This window comes from Lygodium microphyllum, chromosome 18, assembly GCF_053477565.2.
Source record: "Lygodium microphyllum isolate KBCC chromosome 18, Lygodium_microphyllum_v1.1.10, whole genome shotgun sequence".
Classification (NCBI taxonomy): Eukaryota; Viridiplantae; Streptophyta; class Polypodiopsida; order Schizaeales; family Lygodiaceae; genus Lygodium; species Lygodium microphyllum.
The window spans coordinates 28608216-28634484 of record NC_141152.1 but is presented as its reverse complement, the minus strand read 5'-3'; the positions used below and the strand labels follow the sequence as shown (position 1 = coordinate 28634484).

The 26269-nt window shown below is 40.6% G+C and overlaps 2 protein-coding genes across 2 annotated transcripts; one reads left to right on the top strand and one right to left on the bottom strand.

Annotated features, from left to right (window-relative positions):
* Positions 1 to 1034: 1034 nt before the first annotated feature.
* On the bottom strand, positions 1035 to 2303 carry LOC148020706 (uncharacterized). Its single transcript, XM_087699436.1, has 3 exons — positions 2246 to 2303; positions 1960 to 2010; positions 1035 to 1784 (listed from the first exon to the last, which is right to left on the bottom strand). Exons 1-3 carry the CDS (start codon positions 2261 to 2263, stop codon positions 1110 to 1112), a joined length of 744 nt encoding a protein of 247 aa, XP_087555562.1. The 5' UTR covers positions 2264 to 2303; the 3' UTR covers positions 1035 to 1109.
* Positions 2304 to 4129: 1826 nt separating this feature from the next.
* On the top strand, positions 4130 to 8447 carry LOC148020705 (uncharacterized). Its single transcript, XM_087698168.1, has 5 exons — positions 4130 to 6099; positions 6176 to 6243; positions 6325 to 6819; positions 6917 to 7334; positions 7393 to 8447. The coding sequence occupies exons 1-5, from the start codon at positions 4986 to 4988 to the stop codon at positions 8445 to 8447; spliced, it is 3150 nt and encodes a 1049-aa protein (XP_087554294.1). The 5' UTR covers positions 4130 to 4985.
* The last annotated feature ends 17822 nt before the right edge of the window (positions 8448 to 26269 follow it).

The following is a 26269-nucleotide window of genomic DNA, read 5'->3' as shown; positions in this document are numbered from 1 at the left end:
GACATTGAACGGAACGGGGGGGCACAGACGACTAAGGCTACATATCGGTTTGTTTTTTTATGCTTTACGGTCTTCTTTTGAGTCCCTAAGGCTAAGTGCTAAAGTTGGGAAGCATTTTTAATGTCGATTCCTCCCGAGAGCATTTGAGAGCCCATGGGGAGCCCTTTAGCATAGCTAAGAGGGTATTAACGTTGAGCTTGCTAGTCTCCAAACCAAACACATCAAGGGTGCGGTAGGACGGGGTTGATCCATGTGCTGTTGAAGAGTAGAATCTCGGTCCGGTACCTACTACTCTGACTGTCTGATGCCTTGCCCTTTGGCGCATCAGGTGGACCTCCTGCACCAGTTGACTGCTATGTGTCTTCCAAATCAATGGAAATAGGGTCACAATAGCCCCCCAAGGTTGTGATGTTGCGCTGCAACATTAGTATCAGTGCTCAAGAAAAGAATGCAATAATCGGCTCGTTCCCCACATAGAAGCAAGCCTTTTAGGTTGTGACTGTTGCGCTGCAACATTAGCATCAGTGCCATCAATAAGGAAGCCGATTATGGTGGTGGATCAGTTATGCTGACAAAATCTGTCGACTTCCCAGAAAGCTAGCCTGGCTTTTTGTGATGAACCCACCCTGGCCAGAACTGCCAAGCGCGCCTAACGCTTGGCAAGCAGGATGGAGGTCAACAAACATGGATGTTGCTAGCCAGCTTAGTTGGAGAAGGTTGAAAAAGCTCACTATTATCAAATTGCCAAGTCCATGACATGCCAAAATTTCATGGACTTGGCCTAATTTTCCAGTATCTTACATTACGATTATGCATCCTCTCTATAAATTTGCCACTATATGCGCACACACACACACACACTCTCTCTCTCTCTCTCTCTCTCTCTCTCTCTGGGTCTGTCTGCATGAGTTGAATCATTTGAAATACGAGATTGATACAGCCATTTTGTGTTGCCTGAACAATTAGTATTTTAGTATTGCATTCTTTTCACATATTTCAAGAAGAAAAATGACCTACTTCCTCTCTTATGCACACAAGCAATAGGAGAACCTTCGGTAGAACACATAACACATGATCTCTATCTCAACTTCAATCCCATCCAATGATGCCTATGGAGGAGAACATGCATGAGCACGAAGTACGAAGTAGGACATGGCAGCAAGTGCCAACATCAACCCTAGCAGAACGGCGGCAATGAGGACGTACAAGGCAAATAAAACGCCTCTTCCCAAAGCGTTCCAATAACCACGGTTGACGTTGCGAGCAGGTGCTGCTGGTTCCACAGCTGGATATGCATCCAAGAGATGGAGCACTAAGACGAGGCTGATAATGAGGATTAAGCCGAGGGAAAGCATTAATACAAGAATTTGCAGGATTTTAGGGATAATTGGAACAGTTGATTGGAAGATAACTAGCAAGATGTTGGTTCCAATCGAGAGCACCAATCCGAGTAGCTGACTTAGATGGTTGTTGCGATCATGAGATAGAGTACTGGCACTGGGCGGTGGGGGATCTTGTTCCTTGGTAGCTGGAGGGGACGGTTCCAGGACGTTGTCTGTTATAGCTGGTGATCGATGGCTGGAACTGCCGACATGATATTCAGAATCATGATCCACCCGTGTTCTGGTCAGCTCAAGATCTAACTTGGGTGTGCATTTTACGTCAACTCTTTGATCAGTACTGGCGGGAGGTGAAGAATATGGAGTTGAATGGTGGACTGAATGTTGCCGATCCTGCTGCTCATGAACCTCGAAATTAGGCATCAATGCCTTGTCTGCTGACTCCTGACGGCGCATGGAGAAAAACACACATGTTCAGCAGTATATTGTTGGAATATTGAAAATGTTAATATCAACACTTGCAGCTAAAAACTAGTTGATGGATGTAGGTTTGAATGATATTACACAGTGCAATGGCTGCTGGCTTAAGGTGAAAAGCTGGCATGATCAGGAGACTAACCTTTGAGAGAGTACTCTTTCCAGAGCCATTCTTGCCCATGATAATATGAACCTGTTTCACGGGAGGAAAACACCTTGAATCAGCTGCAAACATAATATTCTGTTTCTTTTATACATTGCTCGCTCATGAGATATTTTACATGCTAATGATCAGGTGCCTGAAGTGACCTAATGCTTAAATTATCCTGTTATAATCCCAAAATACTAATTTTTCAGGCAACACAAAATGGCTGTATCAATCTCGTATTTCAAATGATTCAACTCACGCAGACAGACCCAGAGAGAACCTTAATAATCTTGGACATTGCTTGATTCGAGTTTTCTCCTCACGCAGACAGACCCACAGAGAGAGAGAGAGAGACTAGAGAGAGAGAGAGTGAGTGTGAGAGAGAGAGACTCTGTAGTCTGAGAGAGAGAGAGTGAGTCTGTAGTCTGAGAGAGAGAGCTCTACATATTTTGGATCAATTATGGAGTTTCCCTATATAGAACCATCGTTGCTCATCATTACTAGTGTAATGGTTTTCAGATCAAATGGTTTTGTAAGGGCCGAGGGCCGGTGACTCATGGTCGAGGCTGCAAACCTGAGTGGAAAGGCAAGGAGTGGAAATTGCATGCCTTTGTGTGAAAAATGGGAATGTTCTGGCCCCCGATGAGTGTTATTTAATGCAGCGGATCAAGAGCAGATCCGTATGAAGAAATGCACGTAAGACGGCACTGTCGCAGAGACTTGTCGAGAGCGAGAGAGAGAAAGTGTGTGTGTGTGTGTGTGACAAAGTGTGTGTATGTGGGGTGGGGGGTCCTAAAATTTGAAGGTTGCAACACCATTCAAAGGGGCTTTTGCCCTTCTAGAGAAGGGTGATATATATATTACCCTTCAAAAGAAAGGTAAGAATTTTAGAAAAATAGTTATATGCCCTTCCAAACTCTTTAAAAAGAAAAGGAGACGTCCTGTAAGACCTTCTAAATGAAAAGTTGGGTAGCCCTTCAAATTTGAGGGCTGGACCGCTGGTCAAAATCCGCCTTTCGTAGGGTTGGCCTTTACACCCTGGGCCACCCGCCGATTCCCCCCCTTGCCTTTCCACTCAGGTTTGCAGCCTCGACCATGAGTCCCCGGCCCTCGGCCCTTCCCTTCATGGAGGCCTAGTGTCATGGAGGCTTCCAAATAAGAAAACCATGATCCCCCTGCCGCTTGAGCCTTGTCTAGTATATAGGCTATGCTTGCATTTCAAAGTGAACCAACTATAATTACAGTAAGTAGGAAGGAAAAGAGGAAGGAAAAGGGGCATGTCACACAAAAAGGCATGCAAGGGCCATAAGTCTTCAAAAGATGCCCGATATTTCTATGTTATGTAGTCTCAATATCGGGCATAAATATTTCTATGTTATGCCTGGGGATGAATGTGACAGGAAAACCATGATCCCCCTGCCGCTTGAGCCTTGTCTAGTATATAGGCTATGCTTGCATTTCAAAGTGAACCCTATAATTACGTAGGAAGGAAAAGAGGAAGGAAAAGGGGCATGTCACACAAAAAGGCATGCAAGGGCCATAAGTCTTCAAAAGATGCCCGATATTTCTATGTTATGTAGTCTCAATATCGGGCATAAATATTTCTATGTTATGCCTAGGGATGAATGTGACAGGAAAACCATGTAGTCTCTAGGGCCTAGCCAACTTATGTCAGTTTCAAATTAAATGTTTTATGCAGGACTATTGTACACACACACACGCACATGCATGCACGTGCACAGTCACTCACTCACTCTGTGTGTGTGTGTGTGTTATCCAATGCTGAGGCCACCGGATCTTTTAAGTCTATTGACAAGTTAAAACCATACAAATCCACTACACCTGCCTCGAAAAACACATCACGCGCACACCCCCACACAAAGATCTCACACACGCCCCCACACATATAAAGAAGTCAAATTTGTATTGCGGAAAAGGCTTAAAAGCATATTTAGAAACACCATCACGCGCACACCCCACACAAAGATACACACACACACTCTCTCCTCTCTCTCTCTCAAGTTTCAGCCACCTCACACCCCCCCCCTCAGGACTATGTGCCACGGGGTCCCGAGAGTTGGGATCGACGGCGAGGGGGGCCCGTGGATCGTGGGGGGGATCTGGGCCCCTACTTTTTCGCCCAGGGTAAACCCGGCCCAGATCCTGAACCCCGCCAAGAAAGTAAACCCCGCCTAAAAAGTAAACCCGGCCCCATATTGGAAACCCGGTTCGGCGGGGGGGACGGGGCCGGCCCGCCGGAAAAGGGTGGCCTTCCGTCGATTTGACAGGCCAACCTGCACGTGGATGAGGCCCTTCCTCAGGGGCCCGATATATTCGCCCGGCATGCATGGGGCATTGCGTGATGGGAGTAATGGAGCGCCGGCGAAAATATGGTCCACGCCTCAGGGGTGATGGCGGGAAGTCACACAAGATATGGGCGCGCGTGGGGAGTGGGGATTTTGAAACTGGACCAAAAGTAAACCCAGTCAGAACAGTAAACCTGGCCACCTTTTCGCCACAGACCCGCGCAAAGTTGTCGGTTGAAAAACGTCTCTGTATAATGCGAAAATGCTCCCCCAGAGATACTCTGCAGGCCAACGATATACGTTGTATTCGATCTCAAAGTTTGAAAAGCCATTGATGTTGGTCACTAGTTTGTTAATAGTCACAGGTATCTTGTTTTTGTAGTCGCTTCATGAATACAATGAAATTTTGGTTTGGTTCTTTCTTTGAAAATGAAGTTAGAAGTGAAAAGCTGGAATCGAAGGTTTGATTTGATCTTAGGTGGAAGGCAGAAAAATGAATGTTTCTTTTCAGAATCGTACTGCCCTCCTTCAACACCATTGTCTATATTGATTTGTTATTGTATGTTGACAGATGTATTCTGATTTGTCATTACATATTGATCTTTATTCTGTTGCTAATGTGTAAATGTGTAAAAAATGTATGTTACCTTTTGCATGCAGAATTATACCACGTGCTTCATATTAAAGTGAACATATAGTCAACGACGGTGGATTATGGAGAGTGATCCTGAGTTTGAGGAAGTCGATACCGATGAAGAAACATCGGATGAATCAGCAAGTGATGCGGTTGAGATGATTGACTTCTTTGCGAAAGGCAATGATTCAACAATACAAGAAAGCAGCGGCATTGCACAAAGCGCATTTAATTTCACCTCACCAAAGTACTTCTCATTCGACAGGGAGAGCTATGGATTGATGATAAGTGATTTGAACGGAGAAAAAGCCATCACTTTGGGGGTGCTCAAGCAATACGACAAAAGGGAGCTATTAGACTTGAAGAAGTGGAGAAGGATCAAAGAAAGTCTTTGCATGGGAAGAAACGATGATGGACAAGTTGTGCTAGCTCTTAAATCGGAGCCATCATTGCACATTGCATGTATAGAGGAATGGGAGAGTATTTTCCTTGCAAATCACATAAATAGGATTACAGGTGCTCACGCAAGCATTAATGCCACAGTGGACTCCATCAAATCCAATTGGTGTATGGATATGAGAAAGCATGGCATCCCTCTCGCTTATGTGAAAGAGCTCATCGGTGCTTGTACTTGCAAGGCATCCACAAAGCCCCATGGGTTTGACGGAAAAGTACCTATCTTGGAGCTTACCTCAGACATATCTCTTGTGGAGTGCCAACTTCAAGAGATCATGGTTCAACACAAAGCCAGGCTAGTCAAGGTTCGCTCAACCAAAACGCATGGTTTAGGGAAGACAATAGTGGAATATGCATGTCATCGTGGTGGCAGCGCAACTCGCAAAGGCTCCCAAATTCGCAAATTGAGAACCTCGAAGAAATGTGGTTGCCCATTCAAGGTGCAAATCGAGTATAAAGATGGTTTCCACAAGGTTACTCTACGAGTACATGCTCTACACGAGGGCCATACACCCGGTTCTCGCAGTGATTTGTATCACTTGCCAGTGCATCCATGTGTAGTTGATTGCTGCAAGGACGATCTATTTGATGTGGGGACATGCCGCCACGTCGCCAAGATGAGCTTGACAAAAGAGCAATTTCATTTCAAAAATGCCTCTCCATTAGATCGTGTAACGTATAGGTTCTTCATGATTCCAAAAGAGGTGCAAACACTATCTTACCAAATGCGAAATGAAGGTATGTTCTCATCTTTTAAGTTATTGTTCAATGGTCTTGTGCTACCTTGAGCATCAATGCTATTGGTATATTGCAGGCAAACTTTCTAAGGATGATTGGACGGCGATGTACTTGGAAGCAATTCGTCTACGAGACCAAAACAAGGTACTTGTCATATTTCTGTCGATATTTATATGTTATAGTGATTAGTACATCTATTTGATAAATTAATCTTGGGTCCTTTAGGTGCTATATTGCCAACCATATAATCCACATGCAAAAGAGGACAAGGATAGACCATTCATATTGGTTGTCCAAGATGAATGGATGCTAGAAATGAGCAAGAGGTTCTCGAAGAACAGTGCCTGGGCGATTGATAGCACGTTTAAGACCAATGTGTTTGGCCTTCCTCTCTATGCAGCGGTTCTACCAAACCAACATGGAATGGGCATTCCTATTTGGTTTATGTTGTGCACATGTGACAATGGGTTGAACCAAGAGGTCATCGCTTTGGAGATCACAATGAAAATAGTTCTCTCTAGAATGGGGGACATTCGCCCTTCGGCACTTGTCATCGATAAGTCTCAACAAGAGTTGGAGGCACTCTCAAAGGTTGTCTTCGATGATCCTCATTGCTGGACCTCCAACTATCTCGATGGCACTAGACACCAAGTTGCATGCCATATTATTCTTTGTTGGTTCCATACAAAGAAGGCTTGGGTTGAGAATCTTCTCCCACAGGTACACATTGCCATGATTGTTTTGATCTTAAGAACTACCTTTCATGTGTTTCAATGAGATTGGTAGTGATTAATGTCCCATGTGCTCGTGGATGAAGGTTCCATCGGATGAGCGTGATCAGGTATTCGCGTCCTTGTCCAATCTCATGCAATGTCCAACAGAATTGCAATTTGACGAGCTGTTTCAACAGCTATTGCACCGCTACTCCTCTCATCCAAACGTGGTACGATACATTAAAAATGGATGGTGTGGAAGAGATTGTATATGGCGTACAAGATGGCCCAAGTTTGGTCGCATGTTTCCGCATGGTAATGTTGACACCACCAATCTAATTGAGAGACTATGGCAGTACATCAAGTACACTCTACTTGATGCCAAGATCAACAGGTCTATATTGGATCTATTGCACGCCCTTGTTGGCAACTCATCATCAGGATTGAGAATGGGTGGAACCGCACTTGAGTTCTTCAAACAAAAGCAAGAGATAGGTAATGTGCTTGATTTTGAGTTGGAATGTTGTTTATCATTTTGGTGTGATACATTATGTTCTTGAAAGAGACTATTTTCTCGCAGTTGACTCTAGGCGCTTCAAAGTCTATGGGTCGAGCAAGAGCCACACAGCTAGATTGGCAGCAGGGGAGAGGATACTCGAGCGGTTCAAGGTCGATCCCTTGTCTCTTCAAGTCATTCATGAGGGAACCATGCTCTTCAAAATGGCAAGTGCAACACAACAAGACAAATGGTATAATGTAAGTGTGCAAGCAAACTATTGTGATTGTGCTGATTGGGTTGCAGATTGTAAACATCTCTATGGCTTGCGGCTCATCTTGAGGAGCTATTTTCCTCACCTTCATGAGGTTCTACCCATCATCGACAGTGCACGGGCCTTTGATGGCACACCGCTTAGTCCTTATGGTGATGAAAATCTAGTATCAGAGAGACCATGCACCGATGGATGTGTGCAGAAAGAGGATCTTGTGTCCTCTATTGAGGACTTCAGAGGGCTCCTCAAACGCATTGAGGTTGAGGTTTCTTCCTATACCTCAACACAGAGGGAAGTTTGTATGCGCCAATTGCAAAGTGCAAGGGAGTCTCTTGTTCGCATGTTTGCCCCACATGAGATTGATATGCCTACGAAGGGTGGGATCTATCAAGTCCAGGCAAATGTCACACAGACACGCTTGGGACATGGCAAGAGTGACCATCCTCGACCAGACGAGGAATGCGGATCCTCCTCGCAACCGAAGCATCCCCACACCACAGGTGTATTGAGACGCAAGCATCAACGAGGAAGGGGCCGCGTTAGATTCAATGCAAAACCACGCATATATTGTCCTCACTGCTGCACCAAAACATTCTTGGTGGACCCTTCGGTTGTTTTTTCATGTCACACTTGCCATGCATTGCTTCCCCTTACCTTACGGTACGTACCACATACAGCGATGTCTATCTTGATTGGTAGGATGGTGCGCCTCTATGACGAGAGTTACAGGGGCATCTGCACTATTTCTGATTGTGCATACATCGGTGAGAATGAGGAGCGCCAGTTCACTCTCTCATTTCCCAATGGGTCAGTGGTGACACATGTGTTGGCTTCTAGACTCAGGATGTTGGTATTGTACTCATGAGCAGCACACCCTCGAGGATGATGCAGTGCAAGACTCTCTTTGGAATTTGCATAGTACTTGATACGCATGTTGTATAGGCTTTTGAGTAAACCTTGCTATGTGGATCATACTCTTACATTGCCTAATTCATCGCATATTTTGTTTTTATGACTTGTGTATAATGAATAGAACAACACATAATTTTCGGCATGGCATGTGTTTCGTCTAGGGTGGGCGAGGCACTGTAGTCAACATGCATGCTAATCTTGTTGCCTACTTGTAGTTACCAAGCATGGATACGGCAAGTAAGAGTAAATACGATGTCGTGGGTGTTGAATGTGGACATGCTTGAAAGCGCTTCAAAGCAAGGGGGTGGCCAAGTTTAGGATGCATAGTTAACCCTTATGTAAAGATTTCGGGCAGGTTCTTAGTTCTTGATTGGCACCCCTTAATGGGCCTGAAAATATCAAGCTTGCAACTTCATCCTAGATTAGGTTTTCGATTTTGTAGTGTAAATATTTGAGTTGAAAAGAGAAAATGCTAGCTACTATTACTCAAGCTCTTTAGTTAGCAAATTGAGCTGTTTGTATGTGTACATAGTAGTTACCTAGTTGAATCACCCCAAAAATTGCAATTCTATTGGACATTGCATGAGATTGGACAAGGATGTGAATACCTAATCACGCCCATGCGATGGAACCTTCATCCACGACCACATGGGACATTGATCACTACCAACCTCATTGAAACACATGAAAGGTAGTTCTTAAGATCAAAACAATCATAGCAATGTGTACCTGTGGGAGAAGATTCTCAACCCAAGCCTTCTTTGTATGGAACCAACAAAGAATAATATGGCGTGCAACTTGGTGTCTAGTTACCTAGTTGAACCACCCCAAGAATTGAGGTGCAATAATAGTTTTTATTAGCATTGTTTACTTGCATATAGGAATGTACCAGTAGTTCCAAATGAGGTTGCAAACTCTATAATCCCCATTAGTAGAAATAAATAAGGAGTCTAAATTGGTTATTTCATGTTAGCTTCACATATTGCCATGGAAGGCACAAAAGTAGTGGATAAGGAAGTCATGCAGGAGTTTTATCCTTGAGTTATGAAGGAAACAACCCATTCGTAGCATACATAATGTAAAATACAATACCTTATGAAGGAAATAACCCTTTTGTAGCATATATAATGTAAAATACAATACCTACCATAGATTGTGGTAAAGTTTCAACAACCAGGGAGCCAATTGATACATATTGCATCAAACACCAAATCTTTCGATGTTGGCTCAACCAATGTATGGGCTCTATTTAAATAATTGAATGTCAACATTATTTTCCCCAACATCACGTTGCTTGAGTTACAATAGAAGATAAATCGAATTACCAACAAAGTTAGCACGGTACAATAGAAGATAAATTGAATTACCAACAAAGTTAGCACGGTACAATTGTGGCATATATGCTTCAAATATAAATCAACACTCATGCTTAAGATTCTAGTGGAAATATGCTCCAAAAATGATCATCATTATGCATGATATAGAAGTTTGTAATCATTCTCATCAAATTAATGTCCATTTTCATCTTTTTGATTCATTGATGCTATCCTTACATCCACATGTTGCAACACACGAGATATTTCATTGTTCATTATAAAATGACAAATTTTAATTTATGGACTTGCACTTTGTAGTACTTAAAATGCGTACTAATAATTGATTATATGTGCATTCCATAGGCATAGTTTAATTAAGTCAACAACAATGATATGCCATACTTTGGCCTCTATTGCAATGCACCCTAATTTTCAAGATTCACTATTGGATTGCTTGAATATTCTTTACTATAATAACATGTTGCATGATGTAATATTAAGCATGGCTTTAGTTCTTTTAGGGGCTCACATGATAAATATTGTATTTAAATTAGCTTGTTTTTGGGTTGTTTTCACAACACTCATTTTAATTATTTAATAATTTATTTTCATTTTCCAACAATGATTTCAATCATGTTTTAAAAAAACTAAAGTTATTTGGTTAAACTCAACCATGTTTTTATGCTATTAACCCATACTTGAATCAACAAATTATTTTAACTCCTTTTGGATTTTGGCAACCCTAACTACATTTTTTTCCTTGTCCATAAAGAATGAACGTTGTATGTTAACTACACTTGTATTTATATTTCATAGCACAATATTAAGTTTTTTAACTTGTGTTTAACTCAAATCGATTTTTGGGGGTCATTAAGCCCTTCCTTAATAACAATATAGAACCCTTTCATTGGCAATCCATGCCAACAAGTATGATTTTTGCATTTAGGAACCAACTTTGTGCTTGACACACTCATGATTTTAATTATGCGGTGATTATGGCTCCACCACATTTGGGATGGTGCCCACCCTAGTTCAAGTAATCCACATACATATAATTGCATATAGTTCTTTGTCATGAAGGGTTTATTATCAGTTCTCACTTGATATACGTGTGTGCTTACATCACATCCAAAATTGTGCACCCTATGAAGTGTCATGGCTCCTTATGAAGTGACCCATGCACCCACCGATTGTGGACATTCAAGGCAAGATATAGTGTTTTGTCCAACTTCTTTCTTTATCCCACCCTATGTGCTAGTGTCAATGCACAACCACAAAACCGCAGTCTTCCTTGCCTAAGGCAACAACAAATAGCACTGCTGCCCATTCAAGGAGCAACGACTCTTAAAGGTTGAAACGACTATTGCTAAATTATTACCAAAAACTAGTAATTATTGAATTAATACAAATTACAACCTAGTGTAACTACACTATTGCTACCAAATCACACTAAAACCAATAGACTATTATTACTAGTTACTACTTAACACTAAAATTAATTACAATTTTATAATTGAGCAATGATCCATGATCCAATGAAAATGTTTATACTATCAAAAACCAAATAAATAATTTTTATCCAGATGTTCCATAGATACACATTTTTACTGTAAGTCCAGGCCACAAGAGGGAGGCAATGGCAAGGTGGGCAATGTCAAACCTAGCATAATTATCCATCACAATAGACATCACTTTGCAAGCACATCAAGAGACCACTTGTGAAGGTCCTCTCTGATCTTGGCTACATACGTACTATCGAACCATGTCCTCCTTAACTGCAATGAGCAAAGGCTAATGCAACTAAGCAAGGCAAGCTACAAATCCAAACAAAAATATCTATAAAAAGTAAAAGTTATGCATACCCAGTTCCTTGTTGGCTTCCCCACCACACCACCGTCAATAAAGGCCTTCATGAATGCCATCACATAAAACCCACAATCAATCGCATTTGTTTGACGGGGGGCCTGCAAATGAAACCATAAGACAATGGGTTAGCGAAAAGTAAAGCAACAAACAATGTTAGCGAGCTTTATGCAAAAGAGATTTATGCCACGCTCTAGTTGCAACACCTTTATATGGATCAGCTTCATCTCATCAATGGCAGATAATGTCTTGAAGCTCTCTGGGTCTAGACATCGCTTTGACAAGGCGTTGATGGCCCTGGCATGCAGACATATTAGAGAAAATATTCATCCATGACAATAATGCATGCTATGTGGATGTGTATAGGGTTGAAGGTACCTCTTCACAGTTCGTAGACACTCCATGGCATCCCTGCATTCCAATGAGTCAAGGTACATGATGGCACCTCGATCGCTAGGTAGTCGATCCACTCTTTTGACACGTGGATTATAAACCACGTATAGACTCCAATGCCCTCTACAATTGAGACATATTTTAATATTGCAAACTCTGAACACTTATGAAACCAACCGTGCCATGCGCAAGCAAGTGCAATATGCAAGCCCTAAGCTCATACGTAGTTAATTGAGTCATGTAAACATAAAAGCACATTGCAACCCTTAAGAAATAGGAAAGCATTTCAATCACATGAGCCATGGTGGCAATTAGACACTTGCTAAAGTAGAATGCATAGCATCAATGCATACCTCAAGACCACCGGCAAGAAGATAAATATTGCTCGTGTAGGGTCAACGCCATCAAAGTAGTTATGTAATGCCACATCCTCGTCCTTTTCCTCAATCATGTTCAGATATGGATACCAAAGAGAATCAACAAAGCAAACATCGAAAACGTGCTCTCTTGGAAGCATGTACTCCATCCAACTATGGAAGGAAACATCATTTAGTAACGTAAACTTTCAAAGCCTAAAGCCAAAAACATTGCAGTATGCCCAAACCCTTACTTACATGGCAAATAAATTCATAGTCCTGGTACTCGCCTCTTCTGCACTAACCAATGCAGCTATCAAGGGACTGTCAATGTCCACACGAAGCTTTGACACACAAGCTACAAACTCTGTGCGCACACCATGATCCAACCTGAAATACAAAAAAACCAAAACTGATTACAAAACAACAAACTTATGCCATTGTAAGCAACACACCTACTAGGTACACACCTTGAAGTGGCACTCTTTTGCTCCCTTGTCTTTGCGGAGGATCCATCCATGATCACATCAATGGTACTACCCCCAATCGTGAACACACGATGGGGGAGAGGGCTCATCGGCTCAAGAGGGGAAGAGACAGTGATAGGGGAGGGTCGCGATGACAAGAGGCATGCTGTGTACCGCTTCCCCTCATCCTACAATGCCATGTGTTATATTTTCATAACGCAATGCAATCAATAAAATGTAACATGATGCCAAAAAGCATTAGACAATTTCGACTGAATAAGCAACACATGTGTCACCACTAACCTGCGATCCAGCATCCTCAATGGCACGGGGGGGCCCATCCTCAGGTAAGCCTTTTCTTCACACGCATATTGAAACAATCTAGAGAAACAATCTAGAGAAACTGCTGCACGCAATCCATATTCCAAAAGAAATAAGGAAACTTACCCTTTTCTTCACACGCATGGTCGAAGTACCCGCGGAGGACTGCGCACGCGACGAGGCCTGACTCCTCGTTCGCGGAGCCATACAAACAACCTGCTAAGCAATCAATGCACATTTGACAAACCATGTTGCGAATGTAGTGGAACCAAAAACACGTTGAATGTAAAGCAATGTAAAAGAAGTTCTTTATACTCAATTTTCAAACAACTATTCATGTGTACAAAGGTATCAAATTCACTTTCCACTACGTGTGCATCTCATATTATTGAACAACAAACGTAACCAAAATAAAAATCTGCATTTGTAGGAAGTTTGAAATTCCGTACCGAGATGTGCAGAAACTTTAAACATCTCCAAATAAGTACCTTGAGGAAGAAGTTAAGCATAACAATTTTTTTGCCATATGGTTCTCTATGAAGCTCCACCCAGTTACATAGAATTGGTCCACACAGGATAATTCTAGATGATTTCGAATGCAAGCAAGTGTTCGTGATTTTTTTGTTTACTTAAGTCATCAATTTCAAGCTATACGAATACAAAGGCCAGTGCAACTCTAGAAAGTGGTACTAAAAATATTTTTAAGATTTTGGAGCACTTTGGCTAGCAACCTAGCTAATTGATTTCAAAAATAGTATTTTTTGAGGGTATGTTCCTATTACAAAGAAATTTTCACAATTAACTCTAAAATTTCAAGACCTTGAATTATGGATAATATCATTAGAAAATATCAACATGAAATCTCTCCTTCCTAAGATCCTACTCCAATACCACATCGGACTTCTCCAACCCAATCCATTGAAAGGTATCAAAGTACTTCAAGAGCAAGAGCATCAAAATCAAGTATCACAATCCAAGAACGCCTACATTGCTTGCATCCTTTGAAACATCTTTGATGCACAACAAGGCAAGAAGGGCTAGAAAATTAGGCATAAGTCTTAATCAAGTTTATAATTTAATTAAGAAAGTAATGTTAATTTTATTTTAGCTTGGTTGAGCCAACAAGATAATCATTTTGACAAATAATCTTTTCCCAAAAGGATAATTACTTAAAGCTTCACGTTTGTAAAACATTCTTTGTCATAGCGGTGACTATCCTACGACTTGGCACAAATTCCAAGAAGAAGGTAAAGGCACATTCCTTCTCAATTTCACCTTGATGCTATGCGTGATTAGCTAAATCTAGCATCCAAGCAAAGCTCAATGATCTTAAACCTTCTTCACTTGACTATTGTTACCTCTTATGCTCATGATGTAGAAAATGAATTTTGAACCATTGCACAACTAATCCAAAGTGAACAACCAAATAATCAAGCTTCACAACACCCCAATGTAGGTTACATCATCACAACACTAAAAAGGAAGCCAATGTGGGCAACACCCCAATGTAAGTAACACCACAACATAGAAAGATCTCAACCTCAATGTAGGCTTCTTTAGGATTCCCTATAACACTTGATCCTTGACTAGTCAAGGCACTAATACTTAAGATCACTCAAGCCCTCGAATAGTTAAAGTCTACAAACATGACTTGACTAGTTGATCACAATGGACCTCTCAAGAGCCTAAAGTCAACCCCTTAAGACTATCTTCTTGACTCTCAACTACTTGAGGATTTGATAGGATTACTCAAGCTGGACTTAATAGCCAAGCCTTGACCAATTAATTCGTTGATTGCTGTAAGGATGATTGAGCTATATCCTAAGATTCGTGCCAATCTAGAAGTGTTTTACACCATGACTTGAGATCCACTCAACTAGTCAAATTCAGTTACCCAATCGGACTAATTACACTTGGGGAATCAATCAACTGTTATAGGCCAAGTTGGCCAAGCACTCGTGCAATTAGACAAGAGAATATGCTAGAGACACTTTGTCTACCACCATGTCACAATAGTAGGGAACTACACCTCCATGATGGAGAAGGAACAATCACTAAAGGACATGCCAAGAGACTTCCACAAAGCGCTAGAGGTAGGTTTTGAGCCACTATAGGAAAGGATACTTGTGAGCTAATGGACATATCCTACATTAATGACAAGATGAACCCCATCATGGAAGAAACAATAATACGAGATGCTAGTAGCATAGAGCAAGTAGACCTTAAAAAAGATCACAGACTTGACTCTAGAAGCCCAACACGAGAAGGAGAACATCCAATGAGAGACAGATATCATCATGGGGCTACTTTGGAGTGCATAGCTTACATGAGGCTACTATTAGATGCATGGATTATAGGACATATAATGATAGTCATGCTTGGCTTATAGCACATCTGATGACTAATTCTTGCCAATCTAGTGCAAAGAAAGTTTCTTGGTGACACTAATGCCCTCTAGATTAAGACCTAGATAGCCAATGTTTAATCCCCTAATAGGCTAATAATTCACTAGCGATTGGAATATGACATTGACTATGGGGGGTAGATTGCATGGATTTGGAACCACCATCTATGAAGAAAGATTATCTGGGGTTCTTAACCCTCAAGAATGACTTGATAGATGTAACTACATCCTTGATAAACAATCGGGAGGCAAGATTCACTTGGCTAAACCATCACCAAGATGCCTCATGAAGAGCCATTGAACTAGATTGATCTTTCACATCGCATCAAGGTGGGTGGTGGCATTGCAATGCAAGATGCATGCCCTCCATCATGTGATAGACTATAATAACACCAATGCTCTTTGCTTTTAGGATCGCCACCTATACTCCATTAACAAGTAGCTCCCCTTTAAGATTGGCATGGCCTTCCTTAAGGAGTAGAAATTCTTAGAGCTAGTTAGTAGTGCTTGGTTGGAGCTGCATGTACCCTCACAAATGGATGAAAACTATAGTGCTCGAGTTAATCACACTTATCTCTAAGAGTTGTGGTAGGAGGAACGTGTTTCAAAGAAGAAGATCCATGTTTGGGCAAATTGAAGGAAGAAGGTTCCTCTTACTTGCTCTTTCTTTTGAATCTCATTATTTTTTGCTTCTCAAGACCCTTCAAAACATTGAGAATTACATGTAGGATCGAGAAATGGTTCATTTTCAAGGTATGAAACCACAATTAAAGGCATATTGGGAATCTCATGATTTTTTGCCTCTCAAGGCCCTTCAAAACATTGAGAATTACATGTAGGATCAATAAATAGTTCATTTTCAATGTATGAAATTACAATTAAAGGCATATTGGGATTTAGGGGATGCCCCCATCAAGTTCTATTTTGATTACCTAAGAAGCAAGCATAGAGAGGCGAATATCATCTTGCTAGATGATAATAGTGGGCAAAAATTCTACATTGATGCAAAAATTGCAAGGGTCTTTTGTAACCACTTTGCAACACTAGTGTATAGGAGGTCACTCTTATGAGGCCCAACTCACCAACTTTTTGAAGTGCATTAATAGTAGGCTCCATGGATACCTATAGTGTCCCAACTCCTAATTGGGCTTTCACGTAAAGAAGTTAAAGGATAACCTTCATTGTGAAGAAAGCAAAGTCCTCGTGTCAAATTATTTCAATATCTGTGGAACATCTATGGTCATGGCGATTACAATCTTGTTAATGTATGTGTGCCTAATGTCTCTCTACATGCGAGAGTAAATGAATTTTAGGTGAAACGCTTACCTAAAGGCTTGGAGAGGAGGAAGGCTAAGTCAATGTAGGATATTGGATCTTAGCTAAGGTGTTGGTACTCATGATGAGATTACCCCTTGTGGAGATTGTCCACAAGGCACAATATGGTTTTGCTAATGGTGGGAAGATCTACAATTCCATCCTAAAGCTAGTGCTTGCACTTCAATTGTGTGATGCACATAGGAATGTCATTATGTTGATAAGCCTAAGCCTAGATATGGCATATGAATAGGTGAGTTGGTGCTTTATTAGAGGTGTGATTAGCTGGTTAGGGCTTTAGGTCATGATTCAAGCTTGTCATACAGGCCCTATTGAACATGGCGACATCTAGAATCTATGTTAATGGGATTCTTAAAGAGTCCTTTAGTCTAAACATATCTATCTGACAAGGGTGCCCCTCCACCCCACTTCTATTTGCCCCAGTCATAGATGCTCTATTGATGGATTTGGAAGCAAAGGCAACAATGTCACTATTAGGTGTTTAATATTGCGTGATGGGTAGCCCTTTCTAGGGAAAATGTTCAATGATGACAATACAAATCTCTTGCATGCTAATAAAGACTCCTTGAAATCTCTTATTAAGTACGATCAATTTAAAGTAGTCTCTAGTTCTATCATAAGCATAAACAAAACTAAAGTGCTCCTTTTGAACTATGAAGAGGAAGATATGTCTTGGATTTAGGATTACAATCTCAAAAAAATTGAGGTGGGATAAACTTTTGATATCAAAGGGCCCCACTTGGATCTAAGGACTAACTACCTCATGGCCAAGTTTGATGCCAAGATGGAAAAGTGGTCCTTTAGAGGCAAATATGACTCACACTCAATCTCCTAGCAATTTCCCACAACACCTCAAAAGGAAGGGGGTGGGGCCTATGGACACTAAAAGATAAGGTGGATAGAATAGCACTCTCCTAGCTTAAGAGGATGATTGACGTGTAGCCTTGGACAACCAGCATGAAGCTCTTTATCACTAGTTTAGCAACCCCATGCAAACACTAGAAAGACCTTAGGCACATTGCAAATGCATCAAAGTCAAAGTACAAGATCAATGATAGCAAATTCCTTGATACGAGCTGAGAAAATATTCCTAGAAGAGTGCTAATGCTCGTTAATAGAGAGGCAAAGTGGTAGATCTAACTCCTCACTCAATAGGCCAATTTTGCTACCTAAAGAAGCCTTTGAGGAGGACAAAGCCTTGGTAGACTCCAGCCCCAATTGTCCAAGGCCTTAAGCAATAAAGTTTTCCAAAACTAGTTTGATATATGGGATGATAAAGACCTTTGGCTCTTAGACAATGACAAATTAGCTTGTGATTTGGGGTAATATGAAAGAAAAGAATGGATGCAGGATTTCATGGCTTAATGCAAGGAGAGCTAGTCCACTTCTTTCCAAATTCAAACCATGGATGAAATTCATAACCAACCTAAAAGGGCAATATGTACAAGATCACAAGGGTCATAAGGATGTAGAGATGAGCAGTCTAGCCATGGCTCTAGAAGTCAAACAATGTTGGAATCTAGGGTACTTCATTAGTTAGTTGTTGATATCCTGAAGATCTAAGCCAAGAAATGCCAACACTAGCACTTGTTGGTCTTGTGAATGATAGCCAAGGGTTTGCCGATTAAGGCAGATATAACCAAATACGGGTAGTGCTACTTGGTGCTACTTTTGTGAGAGGGTAGATGAAGATGCCTTGCATGTTCTTTGGAAACATAAAGAAAGAAACACTCTCTAAAGGCTTGTGAAGAAATGGATGAACGAGGCCTCGTTGAATGCAAGCATCAATTTCACGAATGCACTCTCAGGAGATCAAGGGCATATTGACAATGAAACTTGGAAGGCATGACAAATAGTTAGACTTGTCCCTTTAAGACCAATATGGCAAGCTAGAAATTATGTGATTAATAAATATTCAAGATCAAATAGAGCTGCTCTATAAAGGAGAAGCCTTACTTATTTTGCGGGAAAAGTAGGTTCAAAATAGTCGAATTTAAGGTGGTTTTTTGGAAACTTAAAGAAGTTATTTGATGTTATGGACTGAATCAAGACATTGCAATCAAGACATTAATGCATTGTAAATATGATTATTAGTCACTTGCATACCTCCTAACATGCATTGCAATCAAGACATTCATGAGCATTGTTGACATGAAAACCTTCATTGCGATCATTTAAAAAAAACTACATTCGATACGCTCGAGGATGGCGGTTGAGGGATTGGCTTCAGTTATGCACCTCTTCTCTCTTCACTGCTAAGGCTGCACAATCACTCGTCAATGCAAGGCCGATCCTTTTAGCAGCCCACACGATAGTGTTGTGGACGATCCTTTCAACGGCACGTCGATGGGGTCAACCTGCTGAGCTTGCAAAGGAGAAGCAATCGACGAAGCAGACAAACGTGCAGCACAGTATGGAGCCACAAGAGCAGGTCGACTCAGGAGGCCTTTTCGAATGTGAAGCAGAGGACGGGACCACCACAGCAGGTCGACAATGGAGGACGAGCACTCATGCAGAGGAGCGATGGCGAGCAGCGACCCCGTGGCAGCAATGGTGATGGCGATGGCGAAGGTGGGGTCCTCAGGTTTTCGCCCAGGCTGAGGCGATGGCGTTAAAAACCCAAACAGTCGGACTCCAGTCGGGACTCCAGTCGGACTCCAGTCGGAGGAGCCCTCCCCCCTCCAATCCATCACGCGCCACGCGTGCAAACCCAGCCCGAAGTACCCCCCCCCCCCCCCCCTCGTTACTATGATGCCCTGCCTCCTGCCGGCGAAAATACCGCATGGCCTGTCAAATCGACGGAAGGCCACCCTTTTCCGGCGGGCCGGCCCCGTCCCCCCCGCCGAACCGGGTTTCCAATATGGGGCCGGGTTTACTTTTTAGGCGGGGTTTACTTTCTTGGCGGGGTTCAGGATCTGGGCCGGGTTTACCCTGGGCGAAAAAGTAGGGGCCCAGATCCCCCCCGCGATCCACGGGCCCCCCTCGCCGTCGATCCCAACTCTCGGGACCCCGTGGCACATAGTCCTGAGGCACCCCCCCCCCCCCCCCCCCCACAAGCTGTACTTCCTGGCACTTCAATCGTTATAGCTATTATTCCTCAATATGGTAAAATCTTTTCGTATGATAAATCTAAGAGCCATGCCACGCCCAGTAAGTTCCCAGTAAGTTTGCCCAGGAAGTACAGCTAGGGCTGGTGGGGCCAATGCCTATCCTTTTCGTTATAAGGACTCCAATTTGACAGTCGGTAACGATTGAAGTGCAAACTTACTGGGAACTTACTGGGCGTGGCATGGCTCTTAGGCATCTTGCCTGTAAGTTACCAGTCTGTATATAGCTATTATTCCTCAATATGGTAAAATCTTTTCGTGTGATAAATTTGCCTTGGAGATCTGGTGGTGTTGTATGTTCAGGAAGGGAGCAAGGCGGCCCCCGGGAGGTTCGCAAATGCTGTAGAGCCGCGTGAAGTACAGCTAGGGCTGGTGGGGCCAACGCCTATCCTTTTCGTTATAAGGACTCCAATTTGACAGTCGGTAACGATTGAAGTGCAAACTTGAGAAATATAAAAATCCACTACACCTGCCTCGAAAATACCCGTGGGCACCAGAACTCCCTCACCAAGCGATGGACGAACCAGGGCAGGAAGGGCTATCTGATTTTGGTGGTTGAGACAAGAAAGCTCTCCGGACTACAAATGCAAATGATGAAGGCATCCGTGTGGATCGATGGCTTCATCGATCCACTGACAATTGGAATATAACATGAAAACATGAAAGAGGTCTTGGTTCGCAATTGGAATATATTCCTCACCAAAGCTGCCCAATTGTCAGTGGTGTTATATTCCATGTACGTATTGAAGTTATTACCATCGCGACCAATTGGAAGATCGTCAATTGGAAGAGGTCAAAAAGGCCAAAAGGATATCTTAACTCATTTTGCCAGCTTTTGTGTTATGTAAGCTCTCACTTCGTTTCCTGTCTGGTCACTGGTGGTTGTCTGATTTGTGTTACTGGCTTCTAACATGGAATGTGAAGTCACAATCATAACAATGTTGGAAGAGGTCTTAATCCTGCAACACTGGTTCGAAGAGATCATCCGCCTTAATATACTATGATCTTTAAATTTAAAAGTATACAAAAATTAAGAATATATCTTTAATTGGAAGAGAATGGAATATCTTTAAATTTAAAAGTATACAAAAATTAAAAATATGTGTATATATTCCTCATACAGATGGATTTCCTTGTAGTAGCTCCATAAAACTATGATCTGAGTTTAAATAGTCCTGAAACATAAGTTAAGTGTTAGAGACAATCAAATGAAAAAAGACTACAAACCAAGATATACTAACCATTTCATTATTTTTTTGACATTTTTCGGAAGCAGAAATTGAAACAAGAGGTGGACCATCATTGTGAGATTCCAACTAGTACAAGCAAGAAAATTGAAGTCAATATCAAAAACTAAAAACTCTAAATATTAAAATATTTAAATGAGTGAACGATGTACATACATGTGTTGCACTATTCTCAGAAAAGATGCATTGTTCTTCCACCATAAGTTGTGGATAATACACCTCCTCACTTGTATCCTAAAATTTTAGAGAAAATATAATGAAAGGTAAATATATCTAAGAAACCTAAAGTGAAATGATTATAATAATGATCAAGATAATAAAAATTATACAATAGAAAAAAATAAAACTTGAGATGAAAATTGCAAATCTTACCGGTTTTTGTTGCATATCTACTTGCTCGAAGCTACGATTCTTCTATTAAAAAAACATAGTTGTGCCAATCAGTACCAATTTCTTGTGTATATAATCTATGGGGTGAGAAAATTTTGATAAATAAGTATGCTTACCAAAGATATATCCACCAAAGATGATCTTTTCCTCTTGAGTTTCTTTCTAAGATTTTGAGCAACAGAAAGATAGTACAGATATAAATCCTCCTTTTTCCAAAGGTAAGTAGCACCAGGAAACTCAAGGGGTAAAATTTGATCATAGTTTTGATCTATGATCTCTAAAATTCTATGTTTGTCATCTTTATTATTATGAAACCGCAAATCATTGCCAATCTCATAGCTCTTGACCCAATTATACACTTTTCTGTGATTAGCACAATACCTAACATTTTGCGTATCTCGATAGTATTTTAGTAAAAATGGTTTTCCAAACTGATCTTGGTCATCTCGACTAATCCTTTTAGGTGGTTTGAAAATTTGGTCATATGTAGGAGTCTTCATCAGAGATACATCCCCTATTTGTATGCTCTTGATTTGCTTTTGAGGTGGCAACTGGACTCTTTTACTTTGTATTGAAACTGGTTTGCTCATGCTCATTGTTTGTTCGGAACTATCATTCTTTGATTTTAGTTCCTCAATTGTTTTTTGCAAAGTGATGATAGTTTGCATCATTGAATCTAGAGTTTGTTGACTTGGGGAGACCATGAGACAAGCTAAAATTAAATCAAGAAACTATGTTAGTATTCAACCAATAAAGAATCAATCAATCATATAAAAAGGATACAATATACAACTATACAAACCATGAAACAAGCTAAAATCAAACAAGATACAAGCTAAAATCAAATTTACAACTTTATATGCTAGTATTCCTCAAACAAGAGATTATATCCATACATTAATCTTCTTCAAGCAAGAAATTTTCTCATTTTTTAATAATCACACATGCACACATACACACATACACACAAAGGTCCAACTACCTATACATGAGACACAACATGAGCTATATCCACGAGATACCGTCCTAATATACAAATACCCATAGATAAAGCATTTGATATACACAATGGGATGGCGATCAGATAATGATATCCATTATGACCAATGCTACTAGCACCCATTTCAATCTCCAAGAATGCAACACACACACACACACTCTCTAAAGCAGTCAAGTTACATCACGTGATCTCCACACTATTGGAACATTTATAGACTCTCCACTTGATAATGTTACTCTCCTTCTCTTTGTAACTTCAAAGTTTGACATTACCATGCAACACAAATTCCAATCCCTCCAAATATCTTCATCAATATCAATTCTCCATGTACTTCTATTATGATCACATTTCAACCATGACAATTTGCACATTTTTTCTTCATAATTTACCTCTCTTATCATTGCATGAATGTCCTCCCCATCCATATCATCATGTTTTCTTGCCAACACAATATCATATTTTTCCAACCAAGGAGGTATACAACCAACTGCCCCTATTTGTAATAATCTTGTTCTTTGAATTAGATCTTTTACCTCATATCCAATAAGTCTATTATGTAAAGGTAAAGGAACAAACTTATGCAATAAAGAACTCAATGGTCTTATGCAATCCCATGTAAATGGAAGTCGTTGAGTTTATAGTACACTCATTCCCATGATTGGATCTATAAGTAAGCATTCTTCATTTTCTTTTACAGTTATGCATTGCTTGTAATATTCTCCACTAAAAAAGGTGTAATACTCCCCATCCCATTGAATGGAAAAAAAATTAGTGAGTCTTGCTTTCCAATGACCTATACTTTCTAACGCACTACAAAAAGTGTCAGTTTTTACCACGACGTCATCTGCGATCTTGTATATTTCTCCATTATAAAGAATTCTTCTATATGTGGTAACTAGATGTCCTACTAGTGTATTCTCTTGAAGACCAAGAAATTGTGCAATATATTTTTGTTCGTCGGATGAAAGGGGCCTACGTTCTCTTCTCTTTTTTGTGATTAAAATGCCTTTTTCACGCATCATTATGTTACAGGGATATTGGGAATCATCTCTTTCAAAAAGTTTCCACATCTCCTTTGCCTTCTCAATTGAAGAAACCTCCACAATGCCATTCTCATGAAATGAATAACAACACGGTGTCTGGTAATCAGTGAAAGCATAACCATCAGGTAAAACAAGACAGGCATGTACTTGGATAAGCATTCTTTCATGTGGAAAAAGCCCATCTACTTCCATTTCTAATAACTTAAATATTGAAGTGAAGAATGTCCTCTTATAATAATTTACATAAGATATTTCGTTAAAGCGATTATTAGTCTTTACCGCTATATACAATGCTACCATTCGCTCAAACTCACAACACCAATACACATCATGCGATCCATGTCTCAATATGTCATCTAGTAGTTCTCCATTTCCCGCAACGTGTTCTAAGGGAGAAGAATTTGCACCAAAGGCTTCTTCCTTTCGAACTCTCCAAGCAGAAAACAAAGTACGTACAATACCTAAACATTCTTTTGACCAACCAATACATCGACTATAACTATAGAAGGCATGTGCAATATCTATGAGCAACAAACCTAGGTCAAAAATTGACTTTGGTATCTCATCAACTATACCTAAAATATATGGTAAGCACCATTGGATGAACTTTTGGTTCTCTTCGGCCTTAAAGCTTTCATAGTACTTACTTGGATTACGAGGCCACCGTCCATGACAAATAGAGGGTGGAGAGAGCTTATAAGCCTTTTCACAACAAAAATCTATCATCTTTTTCTTTTCATTGGACATGGCTCTCATGAGTACTCGTATGTATTTTTGAAATATATTTAGAGATAACACATGCATAGCATCATATACCAAGTCTATTGACAAGTTAAAACCATACAAATCATACAGTTTCCATAGAATAGACTCTCCAGCTAATCCTGCAAGCTTTAGTTTTCCATCCTTTTCAGCTTGTGTGGATGCCCTCTTTGAACTTGATAAGGCATCAATCATTTCACCTATGGACCGTTGGGTTGGAGGATATCTTGCTTGATATCGACTACCATCGTAAAGGTAACGTCCTTTGAATGAGGGATTACTAGTATCAAGAGTAGCTTGGGCTTTGTCTCTACGACAAAAGAATTGCCCACCATCTTTGAAGGATCCTATTTTTCATTGTGCAGGATGATCCCCTGTAACCATCATTAGCATTGATCTAACAACACAAAAGTTTGATTGCCCCATTGGATTTTCAAAAATCTTTTCTACAGGATAGTTGTATGACACTTGCATACCATTTATGTAAAGGTCTTGTAGCTCACTAATAAGTGGTCTTAAAAAAGTTTGAAATACATTAGGAGTATTACGAATAAATTTAGAGCAACTAAAAGGTATGAATAAAACAGGAATAATGCCTAATATGGAACCCTTCCCACCATTAAGGACCTTAATTTCAACCACACCACAGTCTTTTTGAGTGGTACGAGAGGCTTGGAAGCCATCCCAATGTAAAAGAAGTGCCAAGTTTCGAGGATCACCTCTACACTTTTTCTTTTTACATTTGTTGAGATGTCGGCATTTTTTACAAACAAAATTATACTCTTGCATCTCTTGGTCAAAACCTTGTTCTAGAACTATTGAAAAACAAGACCTTGGAAAAGTTGTATATACTTTCCCACATGTAGGGTTGTTACACACAACAGCCATCTCATACTCAGCATCAGGATTCCAAAAATCTTGATACTCACGACACTTTGTTCCATCCCAAAACTCGTTTATGAATTCTGGTTGCATATGGATATCTATCCCTAACCATCTTGTTTTATGACACCACATGCTTAGGAAATCATGACAAAGTGTCCTGGATCGCACTAAAAGCTCTAATTGTTTCTTTAGAGGCAAATAATCAATAGCTAACATTTCTCTCCTTGGTTTATTGCATTTTTTACACTTTTCACAACATTCAATACAATCACGCTTTAGTATTCTTTTTCGCATATTTTGTTTGCAAGAACACAATACTACATCTTTGGTATAAGAATCTTCTTTACTAGGTGTAAGAAGTTCAATTTCATGATCATTGTTTTTACTTCCCATGCAAAACCTATAGCGCTCAGGTTGGACCATGCCAAGACCATGATACATAGAGTCAATTTGCTCCCAAGATATCGGGACTCTTACTCCATCAAGATTTCCATCCCATGTATCAGGTAGTTGCACTAATAGCTTACTTAAACTTGGCTTGCACTCTTCAACTCTTTGAGCCCTAGCCCTTGGATTGCCCATGTCTCCAAATAATAATTGGAGCATCTTCTCTTGTGCACTAATTGATATTCGGTTCTCATCCCAAAGAGCTTGAAGCTCAATTATTTTTTGTATAGTTTGTTGATATAATGTTGTCCCAACAATAGATCTGTGATTGTCTATAGAAGGATCTATTTGAGGAGACTCAGCATGGTTAATTGAGTTGTTGTCATGACTGAAGGGGGGACTTATAGAAGTATTGATAGTTTGATCATTGCCTTGTTCATGTTGCCTTTCATTAGAAGGAGTAATACCAATTTGCATACTTAGTGCATCATATTTGGCC